General features: G+C 42.2%; 2 protein-coding genes across 3 annotated transcripts in view; one reads left to right on the forward strand and one right to left on the reverse strand.

Annotated features, from left to right (window-relative positions):
- cad (carbamoyl-phosphate synthetase 2, aspartate transcarbamylase, and dihydroorotase) overlaps positions 1–13,479 on the forward strand; it is a 425,149-nt gene that overhangs the window by 392,596 nt on the left and 19,074 nt on the right. The window lies entirely within an intron of this gene.
- LOC139920529 (uncharacterized) overlaps positions 1,264–13,479 on the reverse strand; it is a 14,438-nt gene continuing 2,222 nt past the window's right edge. The window contains 10 exon segments of the mRNA XM_078289740.1: positions 1,264–3,689; positions 3,960–4,006; positions 4,207–4,380; positions 4,860–5,033; positions 5,257–5,430; positions 8,514–8,687; positions 9,026–9,199; positions 9,315–11,118; positions 11,523–11,751; positions 11,939–12,017. Of these exon segments, the coding sequence (XP_078145866.1) occupies positions 3,130–3,689; positions 3,960–4,006; positions 4,207–4,380; positions 4,860–5,033; positions 5,257–5,430; positions 8,514–8,687; positions 9,026–9,199; positions 9,315–11,118; positions 11,523–11,751; positions 11,939–12,017 (3,589 nt within the window). The 3' untranslated portion in view covers positions 1,264–3,129.

Consider the following 13,479-nt stretch of genomic DNA (forward strand, 5'->3'; position numbering starts at 1 on the left):
ACCTTCATGACTCGGGAGCGGGAGTCTCGCGGATCGCTGGCCAACATGGACCGTCAAAGTCAAGGACCTCAAGTAAGTTTTTTATTTTAATGGTGCTATTACTTCCTTCAAATTGAATTGGTTAAGTCATATTTGCGGCATAAGAATACATCCATGATAATATGCTTGGCTTTCAAGTGTTGTACGTTATGGGAACATTGTTGCTAGGCAACTAACAACAAAATGGACGCCGCCGTGTTTCATTTTTTTCCTGTATTTTAGTGTTTAGGAATGGGAAAAGTACCAACAGCAAAAGTAACCAGCTAACACATTAAGACAGTAGAAAACAAAAGTAAATTCAATGAGCAACTACATTTTAAAAACGCAATTGGTGTGTTGTGTATATATACTTCTCTTCAAATGATGTTTACCGTTGCTGTGTCAAAGTCTGCTCTATCAGAAAGGTTTCACATGTTGGAAATACGGTAAACACGTCCCCACTTGCAGGTATCCGACGGGAGGCCGGTGTGCTATACGGCTACTATTTTATGTAGCTATTAAAAAGAAAAAGTACAGGCGCTGGTATATACATTAACTGTCCTTTTATTCCAAAAGTCGTATTTAATAAAGCCCCGGAGGGCGGGAGTGGATGAACCCGGTTAAACAGTAACCGCCCGTACGGGATGCTCTAAGAAGTAAAGCGAACGCACCCGCAACGAGGCAGGGATCATTTCATTGGTCAACACTACACCTGGCATTCTATTGGTTGGGGAATTTTGACAGGGTTGTTGCACAAAAAATCCGAGAGCAGAGCAGAAATCCGAGAGCAAAGCAGAAATCCGAGAGCAGACGTTTCACGAGCGCACAGAAGCAGCCTGAGTGCGAGGAGAAGGGCTGAAGCTGGAGCGCAGGAAATCTGTGTGCAAGCAACATTATATCTGAGTGCAAGCATACAGTTTGAGCAGAAGCAGAGCAAATCTAAGTGCAAGCAGGAGATATTTGAGTGCGAGGACAGGGTTTGAGGGAAAGCATTACAAAATCTGAACGTGAAATCAATAAATCATGCTCTCAAATTGAAAGACCACGCTCTTGATTAAAGATAGGAAAAAATCTCCATACACATGGAGCATACTGCCAGTTGAGTAGATGAAACAAGGTAATTGTTCGTAGGGTAGGTGCGCTCAAGAAAGTAGGTTGGATTTACGCAGGTGCATCTTGTTAAAGAAACAATTAAAAATATTATGTTTTCAGAACAACTGCAGATTAAGTTAATAACTAGATATATTTGTATACAAACTTCCATTTTTATTGTTAATTTCACAGATTTAATTGTGCAGCATTTACAGCTTCCCAGACTCAGAGGCTACAATTTCTCTTTCCTTAGGCTATTTCTTTGTATGCCAGGAAGGTCCTGTCCATCACGCCCAGTGTGTTACTGTAACCAAGTCCTTACAGTATCCTCACTGTTATTCTGTTTTACTAGGCTACTGAGTATTAGGCTGTAGTACAGTGGCCTGTATTACTGTAGAAAAAAACAACAACTTTACAGTGATATGCAGTAGCCTAAATTGAATTATTTATTTAGTTTCGAAAAATATATGAACTTTATCATTAACATGCCTTTAAAAAAGTGACAGATTTTAAAACCGCATGAATTTAAATGTAATACATGAGCAACATGAACCTTTCAAAGGCTTTTCCTTCAAGTAAACTCCATCTAGCAGTAAGTAATTTGTCCCACACTGGGACGTTTACTGGGACATTTGGTTTTAGGACATATAGTAGGCTACATACTACAGCAAAGCATGATTAAATAAGCATTGACCTGTGCCATCCGTTGCCGTCTCCTTTCTCTCCACAGCTCTGCTGCGAATATCAGGAGTCAGACTTCTGTCTTGCAATGAAAATGAACTTTTATTTCCTTTTAAAATGACAATACTAAATTTCAGGGGAAAATGGAGGTGGAACACAATTGTTGTGAAAGCACCTGAGTGATTATATGTGTGAACTTGGTTTCGATGGCGATGTGTTGATGCATTGTGTGGCACTGGGACATTTAATGGGACTTTTAGTTTTGGGACACATATACATACTAGACCAAAGTATGATTAAATAAGCATAGACCTCTTGCTTGCTAGACACTTGGCTGGAATCGTCCAGGTACCTGCACAGCAACAGTGCGTGTAGGCCAGCATACAAGCCCTTTGGCCTTTTCTCAATCCACTTTTAAATACTTAATGACAATTGTACAGTGTGGGAGCCCCCCATGTAACAGCACAAACACTTTGTTCCCATAGAAAATCAGGACTAACATTTTTGCTGATTCAACTTTAAAAAGGGCACAAACAGTCAGTTCGTTTGCCTCGACAGTGTAGCGGTTATGCCTGGGGATTCTCCGGACCCAAGCCCCTCTCAACATCCACACGCTCCAAGGTTCTTTGTGGAGCCACCTGCCCCTTGCTGCACGATGGTCGGGTGGTCAACCTCCTCTATACTGGCCTTGGCGGAGACAGCGACTCGGCAGCCGGAGGCATCAAGGACGGACGGCGGAGGTGTTCAGCCAGTGGGGGAAACTCCGACTCATCCAGTATGCTAAATCTGTTTGCCAGCTGAAGATGAGGTGGGGGGAGATGAGACGGGCGCAGACCACCCTTGCTGACCGCTGGCTCTGGGACGGCGTGGAGCATAGGGGAGCCTTTGGTCTTACTCCCATCTGAGGCTCCGGTGGTGGTGTAGAATGAATATTCTCTCCTGGAGCTCAGAGATCTCTTGACTGCACCGTTTGCAGTTTACACAGTCGGATGGCGAGGTAAGTGGAGCCATGCTTAAAAACCGGCTAGCTTAGCCGATAGGCTAAAAACAAAACAAACTAAGCTAGCAAACAGCTGTCAAGGCAGCAGTAAATAGCCGCAAACTTAAAAGTCCGATCAGGACACAATAAATAATTAAGTCAGTAAAATTGGTTAAAAGTAGTTAAGATCGATCCAAAACCAAAACGACTTAAAAAGTAAAATCGATCATAAAACCAAAACTACTTAAAACACATTTTTAAAATGCGTGGGAGACACAGGCTGTGAACACACTGCTAGCTTCCAAATTTGAAACTCATTTCAAAGTAGATCGACTTTGGTCAGCAGTGAGAGTGTTTCTCTACACAGGAGTCCCCACTCCCTCCTCTATCTGACACAGAGACACTGAGGAACCAGTCGACCCAAACCCAAACCCAGGATAGAGTGGTTCAGTGAATGTGGAGTGGAAGGTGCGGATGTGGATCAGTGTGTCAGAGGAGACTCTGTAGAAGGACAGAGAGCCAGCCGGCCAGTCCAGATACACTGCTACTCTGTTAGAGCCAGAGGAGGGGGGGATTCCTGTGGATACTAATGTGTTATTGTGCCAGACAGAGTAACGATCATCACAGCAGTCCAGACTCCAGGACTTTTCATTCCCTCCAAGACAGCAGTCAGCACCCCCTCCTCTCCTACTGATTCCTCTGTAAGTCACTCCTATATAAACCCTTCCTTTCCTCTCTACCTCCCAGTAACAGCAACCAGTCAGACCATTTCTACACAGCAGCTGAAACCAGCAGTCAAATCTCTCTGGGTGATTAGGATATGGCTGCTCCTCTCTCACCAGTGTCATCTTTCTGTTGTCTTTAGACAGGAGGAGGTTTCTGTGTGCTGTGTTTGGGTCCAGTGTGAGTTCACAGGCATCTGATGGAGAGAATAAGAGAGAGACACAATACAGAAACTATTTTTATTCTAATAGACCTGTTTATTATTTGTTGATTTATTAACAGTTTGACCTTTAATTTCTTAACAGTTTCATGATGACACATTATATCAGCCATCATCTTCATTCTCAGTAGGACTTGATGAATAGATGTCAATGATGTCACATACAGCTGTGTAGAGGGGCTTTCCATGTAAATAGTTGAATGTTTGCTGTTTTGTTTTTATGAATCAAACTAAATACACACTTACACTTCCTCAGACCTGGTTTCAACCTCTGCACTCCACCATGGTCCACACTGTGGGGAAAACAAAGTCAGACCAGAATATTCTCTTTGATAATGGAAACATGGGTATTAAATAACCTTCCCTACGAATGATTTTTCATACATCACTCATATCCACCATTAAACATTAATCAATACTCCTCAGCTTCTCAGTGTGACAGAGAAAATGTGTGTGAGCTCTCAGCCTTCTAGCAGACGTTGCCTCTCCATACCTGAGAGTGTCCAATCGCCAGTGTGGATCCTCCAGTCCAGCAGAGAGCAGCTTCACTCCTGAGGCTCCTGGATGATTGTAGCTCAGGTCCAGTTCTCTTAGATGGGAGGGGTTGGAGCTCAGAGCTGAGGCCAGAGAAGCACAGCCTTCCTCTGTGAGCAGACAGCCTGCACACACACACACACACACACACACACACACACACACACACACACACACACACACACACACACACACACACACACACAGAAAAGAAGCTACATGTCAGATTTTAGTATACTACTGTGAAATTAGTAATAATGCAGTCAAATGCTAGCAAAAACTGTAACTGCCTCAAATACAAACAGTTGACTGATCGGCTCTGTGGGTTCATTTGGTCCAGTTTGAGAGTTCCCCACTCACTTTGTGACAGAATATTAGAAGTCCTTTCTGGTATTTTAGGTTTCAACAACTGAGGCAGCAAGGAGAGGAAAGAATGTAATGTCCTCCTGGAAAGTAATTCGCAGAAGCTAGGAAGTGCTAAATGTTGGTATCATAATTGGTTTTAAAATTACAAAATCCTCAACAGGTTAGGTGTTAATTCGCTGATAGTAACCTGTATGTAAAGCAGGATTTTTAAATGGTCATCTGTTGAACAGGTTGAGGAATACTGACCTGAGAGTTTCCAGTCTACAGTGTGGACTCCCCAGTCCAGCAGAGAGCAGCTTCACTCCTGAATCCTGCAGGTCGTTGTTACTCAGGTCCAGCTCTCTCAGACTAGAGGACTGGGAGCTGAGAACTGAGGCCAGAGCTTCACAGCTTCTCTCTGACAGCTTACAGACACTCAGCCTCAATGGAGATGTACAGATATGAAAACATTACTCTCTTATAATTATAATGACTGGTATCTGTTTTGTTAGACACTGCTATTATGACTGTGTATGTAAAGCTGCATGAGAAGAACTGACTTTGAACATTTTCAAGATTTACTTTGAACAGTAGTAGAGTAAAATGGCTCTTAAATCCCAATGTTAAATTTGCAGTCTCCCTTTACATGTTCAGGAATACTGACCTGAGAGTCTCCAGTCTACAGTGTGGACTCTCCAGTCCAGCAGAGAGCAGCTTCACTCCTGAATCCTGCAGGTCGTTGTTACTCAGGTCCAGCTCTCTCAGACTAGAGGACTGGGAGCTGAGAACTGACAACAACTTCTTACAGCATTTCTCTGTGAGCTTGTTTTGATTCAACCTGACAAAATAGATAGAACATTTTCCTTTATATTTAGATAATTAGCTTTCCAGAGTGACTCTGTCAGTGAGCAGGAAGGGGTTCAGTGTCTTACTCAAGTACACTAGGACTGGGAACATTTGGTGTTTCAGAGATTAAACATGTGATGCTCTAACCTGTCCAGCCCTTTATGGAGCTAATTTATTAGCGGGAGTGGACAATATGAGAATGAGCCTCCTCTCTCCCTCTCTCTCTCTCTCTCTCTCTCTCTCTCTCTCTCTCTCTCTCTCTCTCTCTCTCTCTCTCTCTCTCTCTTCCATTCTCCCTTCCTTCTCCCATCCAATCAGAGCTGGTCAACACTTGCCAGGTCACCTGTGCTCAATTACCATGATCACCTACCCACAGTATAAAAGCCCTCCCAACCAACATGTCCTGTTCGGCATCGATTGTGTTGCACCCCTCCTCCTCCCCTCCCATCTCTTCTATCTCTATTCACAAGATGGTTGCAAATCTCCCAGGGGCCTCGTCAGACTCCAAGCCAAATATTCACAGAGTCTTCCGACCACAGAATTTTAATGGATAGAGCGGTCTTTCCCATTCAAATCAACGCTCCTGGATGATCGGAGCGGCGGCCATTTTTATGTGTACCGTTCCATGTTTGATGTCATAATAATAATGAAAAATGCCATAATATGTGCCATTTTAACTATAAATGCTGCATGTATTACACTGTCCAGAATACATACAGAACAGAGACTTAAGTGGACATCAAACATTAATATGGGTGCTCACTTATTGAATTTGACGATTAAATACAAAGTAATTGGTTTAAAACAGTATTTCTACCGATTTAAAATCTCACGCTTTTGTTTTGAAGGCTGAACGGCAAACCGGAAGTCTTGTTTCTCCTAATTTGAGATAGTCTTACCTATCTAGTTTCGAAGGCCGTGGTACGCGCACACGTGAATGCAGTTTTGAATTCAACGGCTACAGTGGCGATTTCAGCTAAATAATGGTGTAAATGTCGGTCTTTTCAACTCAGTTTGGGATCGGTTGGCTTCCGGAGACTTGGATTATGCTGGACGAGCGGTATGGAGTCATTTTATGGTTATTTTCCGTTATTTTTTCAACTCCGAAGACAGGTCCCCATGCAAAGTCAGTTGTTTTGGAGAAGGCTGCAACAAAGTTTTGCTGTGAAGCAGAGGGGCAACTGTATGGAGTATCAAACTTCACCCGATTTTCCATCGGCATGGGAGTGAGTAGATAATGACTGAATTTTAATTTTTGGGTGAACTATTTCTTTAAAATCCCTGCTACTCATGAGTGTTGTCCAGCCTCGTGAAAATAGAATTAAAGGAAAAGAAGAGGAACACAACAAAATACATTTTTATCATACAGAGTTTATACCATACAAAATGATTCTGTTTGACAAATGCAGAAAAAATATGACCAAAAAAAAAAGAAAACACAAATCCATCAAAAAATAGCATGCAATATTATAGTTACAACCTATTGTTACACAAAAGCATCATAACCTGATCTTACCTGAGAGTTTCCAGTCTGCAGTGTGGACTCTCCAGTCCAGCAGAGAGCAGCTTCACTCTTGAATCCTGCAGGTTGTCCTCAGGTCCAGCTCTCTCAGACTAGAGGACTGGGAGCTGAGAACTGAGGCCAGAGCTTCACAGCTTCTCTCTGACAGCTGACAGACACTCAGCCTCAATGGAGATGTACAGATATGAAAATGTTACTTGTTTTTATTTAATATGATTGATATCTGTGTTTTGTTAGGCACTGCTATTATGGCTGTGTATGAAAAGCTGGATTAGAAGAATACTGATTTTGAATATTTATGAGATTTCCTTAAATTGAACATAACTTAAGTAAAATGGCTCTTAAATATCAATGTTAAACTTGCAGGGTCAACCTTTACAGTTCAGGGACAGGGATGGAAATAATACTCGCCCACTCGCCAGTGGCAAGTGTTTTTTGTCAGATACATCACTAGCCGGTCAGGTGAGTGAGATTCGCTAAAATGTAAATAGATATTTAAGGAGATACTATACTGTGTGTGTTATGTGGACAAACAACTGGCATAAGGGTGAGAAGATAATGACATAATTTTCATTTTTGGGTTAACTCTTCCATGCCTGTGATAACATCCAAGGGCTCGTCCCTGCCTCAGCCGGCCTATCAGAACACTGCACTGTTGCCATAGCGACAACGCTCGAAGCTGAAGCGACAGACAGGCAGCTCTTTATCTCTTTATCTCACTGACAGAAGTAGACAACGCACAGAATTTGATTCAAATTCTCATTCAAATTCTGTGAGACAACTTAAACAACAGCAGCACTACGGACCTCATCCAGAAAAGGAGGATATATATAATTTTAAAACGTTTAAAAAGTTGGAGGGAGGTTTTCTTTTCATCCCTGCTTGTTTGTGTGTTTGTTAGCAAGATAGGCTAAATCAGAAAGTTACCAACGGATTTGTCCGAAATTTGTTGGACAGATCATCCTTGGCCCAAGGATCAGCTGATTAAATTTTGGTGGTGATTCAGATCTGGGATTTCTGCCATTAGATGATTAACGTTTTTTAGCCAGAACTATTATGCTACGTTCATGTGCTGGTGGGAAAGTCCGACATCCAAGACTTCCAAGTTGGCTGCTAAACAGCGTTGCATTCAAGTGCTATTTTCAAGAGCTCCAGGTAAATCAAACCCTGAAGACAAATGATAAACAAACATAAACCGTTATGGATGCAGATTTGCAAATTCAGACTGTAACTTTGCAAGTTGGAGAACTGTTCAGCATTGGTGGTCGTTTGCGCTCTGCTGAGTGCCTTGTAGTTTACCTTGTTAAACTTGAACATTACATCATTTATACTGATCTAGCATTAATAAAATATGGTATACAAAAGAACAAAAACTTGTGATTTTTATGTTATGTGTGTAACTTTAGAGCATGATCTGTCTCAATAAACTTGAATATTACATTATCTATACTGGGCTAGTAATAATTTGTCCGGGCTAGTAGAAATTTCAGCCCATTAACCTGGTGGGCTAGTACCCAAAATTCTTAAGTTCTACCCTGTTCTGGAATACTGACCTGAGAGTCTCCAGTCTACAGTGTGGACTCTCCAGTCCAGCAGAGAGCAGCTTCACTCCTGAATCCCGCAGGTCGTTGTTACTCAGGTCCAGCTCTCTCAGACTAGAGGACTGGGAGCTGAGAACTGATGACAACTTCTTACAGCATTTCTCTGTGATCTTGTTTTGATTCAACCTGACAAAATAGATAGACATTTTTTCCTTTATATTTTAGATAATTAGTTTTCCAGAGCGACTCACTGTCAGTGAGCAGGAAGGGGTTCAGTGTCTCATTTGCTGTTTCAGAGATCAAACATGTGATGCTCTAACCCTGTCCAGCCCTTTAATACAATTAAAGGAACAGAGTAGAAAAGAAGAGGAATACAACACAATACATTTTATCATACAGAGTTTATGCCAAACTAAGCGATTTTGTTTGACAAATGCAGAAAAAATATGAACATATCAAAAAACAGCATGCAATATTATAGTTACAACCTATTGTTACACAAAAGCATCATAACCTGATCTTACCTGAGAGTTTCCAGTCTACAGTGTGGACTCTCCAGTCCAGCAGAGAGCAGCTTCACTCCTGAATCCTGCAGGTCGTTGTTACTCAGGTCCAGCTCTCTGAGACTAGAAGACTGGGAGCTGAGAACTGAGGCCAGAGCTTCACAACTTCTGTCTGACAGCTGACAGACATTCAGCCTGAAGAGGAATTAGTGATAACGATAAACAACAAATTGGAAAATATTTATTTTTTCTCTTCTGTATAAATATTACATTTAATATATTGAATCTATCCAATTTTTTATGCACCTACAATGATTTATTGGAGGCTTTGACCACTGGCAGCAGCCTCAGAAGAGCCTCCTCTGAAGCAGAGTATTTCTTCAGGTCAAACACGTCCAGCTCTTCTTCTGATGACAGTAAGATGAAGACCAGAGCCGACCACTGAGCAGGGGAGAGTTCCTCTGTGGAGAGATCTTCTGATCTCAGGTACTGTTGGATCTCCTCCACTAGAGAATGGTCATTCAGCTCATTCAGACAGTGGAACAGATTGATGTTTCTCTCTGGAGAGGGATTCTCCCTGATCCTCTTCTTGATGTACTGGACTGTTTCCTGATTGCTCTGCGAGCTACTTCCTGTCTGTGTCAGCAGGCCTCGCAGGACATTCTGATTGGTCTGCAGTGAAAGGCCCAGGAGGAAGCGAAGGAACAAGTCCAGGTGTCCATTTGGACTCTGTAAGGCTTTGTCTACAGCACTCTGGTGGAGGTATTTTATGTTAAATTTGTCTCGAAATAGTGTAGACAACCAGGATGTTGACTGAGTTTCTGACAATTTATTGACACCAGTGTTGATGAATGACAGAAAGACATGAACAGCAGCCAGAAACTCCTGAATGCTCAGATGGACAAAGCAGAACACCTTGTCCTGGTTCAGCCCACGCTCCTCTTTAAAGATCTGTGTGAACACTCCTGAGTACACTGAGGCTGCTCTGATATCAATGCCACACTCTGTCAGGTCAGCTTCATAGAAGATCAGGTTGCCTTTCTCCAGCTGCTCAAAAGCCAGTTTTCCTAGAGAGAGAATCATCTCCCTGCTCTCTTTATTCCAGAGTGGATCTGTCTCAGCTCTCCCATGATACTTGACGTTCCCCTGTTTGGACTGAGCCACTAGGAAGTGGATGTACATCTCAGTCAGGGTCTTGGGCAGGTCTCCTCTCTCATTGGTTTTCAACACATGCTCCAGAACTGTAGCAGTGATCCAACAGAAGACTGGGATGTGGCACATGATGTGGAGGCTTCGTGAAGTCTTGATGTGGGAGATGATTCTGCTGGCCTGCTCCTCATCTCTGAATCTCTTCCTGAAGTACTCCTCCTTCTGTGGGTCAGTGAAGCCTCTCACCTCTGTCACCATGTCAACACACTCAGGAGGGATCTGATTGGCTGCTGCAGGTCGTGTGGTTATCCAGAGGCGAGCAGAGGGAAGCAGTTTCCCCTTGATGAGGTTTGTCAGCAGCACGTCCACTGAGGTTGACTCTGTAACATCAGTCAGGATCTCGTTGTTCTGGAAGTCTAGAGGAAGTCGACACTCATCCAGACCGTCAAAGATGAACACAACCTGGAACTTGTCAAACCTGTAGATTCCTGCTTCTTTGGTCTCAATAAAGAAGTGATGAAGAAGTTCCACCAAGCTGTACTTTTTCCCTTTCAGCAGATTCAGCTCTCGGAAAGTGAATGGAAATGTGAACTGTATATCCTGGTTGGCTTTGTCTTCAGCCCAGTCCAGAGTGAACTTCTGTGTTAAGACTGTTTTCCCAATGCCAGCCACTCCCTTTGTCATCAGTGTTCTGGTTGGTTTATCTCTTCCAAGTAAGGGTTTAAAGATGTCTTCACATCTGATTGGTGTTTCTGGTCTTGCTGGTTTCCTGGATGCTGTTTCAATCTGTCTGACCTCATGTGCATCATTGACCTATCCACTCCCTCCCTCTGTGATGTAGAGCTCTGTGTAGATCTGATTCAGAAGTGTTGGGTTTCCTGCTTTAGCAATCCCCTCAAACAAACACTGAAACTTCTCCTTCAGGTTAGATTGGAGTTTACGTTGGCACACTGCAGCAAGAGTGTCTGAATTAACAAATAACATCAATGAAGGGATGTTACGGCAAATATGAGAACTGTAAACATTTCTCAGTGAATGCATACCTTTCACAACCCCATGGCATCTATTCTACTCATCGCTGGTGGACAAACAGGTCCTGTTTGTGTAGCCGAATGTGAAAGGCAACTGTGGTGTTGTTGTTTTTTAATGAACAGTACTTTGTTCAGCATTGTAAGCAGTACAACTACACCCACATGAACAAATCAATAATTTTAGCAGATGTTTCATGGAGATTGTGCTCATTTACCTTCCAATCTGGAATTGAATAGATCTTTGCTGAGAAATGACTATATTTAAAACAGAGTTGTAAATGTAAACCTCTCCCATTTTCCCACCATTTCCCCTTCGCAACATTTTAAAAGCCTCTTACTGCTCTGCAGAGAGTCAGCCAGCTCCTCCTGCTTCATTCTCCTCAGGAAGTGCAGTGTGAACTGCAGAAAAGCCTCTCTGCTGCTCCTCCTCTGCTCTTCCTCCTCACCGTCCACCACCTCCTCATCCTCCTTCTGCTTCTCTAAGCATTCTGGGTAATCTGGACTCAGAACACTCTGGAATCTCTTCAGCTCGTTCTTCACAAAGGTGACAATGTTCTCCTCGAGAAGCTGCAACAGAATAATATATTAATTAAACTTATTTTCTAAAATCGTGGATCACAACATCAGATCCATCTGGCATAGACAGAAAGCCCACTGGTCTAAAGAGTGCAGCATGGAGACCATAATGACCAGAGTGGTTGTTTTGCATTTCATTTGTAGCTGAGGTAAAATGTGTTGTTGTACATTTACACACCATAAATATGGAGTTCAGGTCTGTTTGATGCTCCTGGACAGACTGAACATTGGGAACCTCTGACCTCTCCTGGTGGACTCTGGAGAAAACATGATGTATGAGGTCATATAATGTCTCACACACACACACAGGCTGTCATGATGGATCCGAGTAGAAACACAATGTGAACCCCACTGTAACTGCTGCTCTGATTATTGGATGTAATGTTTTGATAGAAGAAACTAAATCAACAGAGTATCATGACTTTCCTCTGTTCAGTAGATTTGAATAACAGACTCATCTGTTTTTTAGGGGTCCAAGCACGTAGTGCTGGAACCTTATTGTTTTTTTTTGCTGGAATTCTTCTTCTTCTTCTTCTTCTTCTTCTTCTTCTTCTTCTTCTTCTTCTTCTTCTTCTTCTTCATAGATTCCTTGGAAGGTGCCGAGTCCAACCCATATATCACTTTCAATGTCCACCATATTGTATTGTCCGCTATTTTGAATTATTTAAGAAACACTTTTTTCACAACTCCTCCTAGGCCGTTCATCTGATTCACACGAAACTTGGTGTGGAGAATCTTGGGACGGTCCTCTTTCAAAGTTGTATAAAGGTTTTTCAGAGGCCAAATGGTTGTGGAGTTGTGGAGTGGAGTGTTGCTTGAGCACGCCCACAAAAGCTTTTTGAGCTCTACCACTAGTGGGCGCTACAAATGCAAAAAGTTCATATCTCACAATTGACTGCATAGATTTTTATGAAATTTTGTACACGTTCTAGGATGATGTCCAAGTCGATCCATGAAATTTAGTCATTACTGATGAAAGTAGATGTGGCTTATTGCATAATAACCAAATCTTCTTAGGTATTAAAATCACACCTTCAAAAATTCATAAAAAATCAGCCGTATGTCCTAGAGAGCTGAAATTTTCAGGACATGTCGGCTGAAGTGAGATAAATCTTTTGTACACTGGTATCTACCCCCGATTCTGATGTCGCCCCCCTCTGTTTATAGCAAAAACTGACTGTGATCCCACAGTGTTGTCCTCCTAAACCGTACGTTACAGGAAAAAAAACATGATTTCTGAAATCGTCATACCTTAATTAGTAAACAGTCAAAAAATTGTAATGATATCTTGAAAACTGAGCGTACGATAGATGGAAATGTGTAGCTACAAATAGTTTGGTAAATTGACAATGTGATATGTTCAAGATAGTTTGATCAATCTTCATCGAACTAAAGACAAATGATGTCTGGACTCTCAAGATGATGTCTGTAAAGCCATGTGTAAATTGATTAATGTGGGGCACTAATACAGTTATAATATTCTTTCTGAGGCTATAGGTTGGACGAGCACCGTTGACTAATCACTTGTCCCTTTGTGTTGTTTCCCCACTCTAAATACTGAAGTGGAAGTTGGCAGAGTGGTTAAGCCCAGGGCTTTGGATCACAGCGTTATGAGTTCAAGTCCCTGATGAACTGTGACCATTTTGGAGTTTCATGAAAAGTAAATCAACACTAAATCACTCAGAGCAGGTGTTTGACATCATCTGTCAATGGCTAAAT

This window comes from Centroberyx gerrardi, chromosome 18 (assembly GCF_048128805.1).
Source record: "Centroberyx gerrardi isolate f3 chromosome 18, fCenGer3.hap1.cur.20231027, whole genome shotgun sequence".
In the NCBI taxonomy this organism is placed as follows: domain Eukaryota; kingdom Metazoa; phylum Chordata; class Actinopteri; order Beryciformes; family Berycidae; genus Centroberyx; species Centroberyx gerrardi.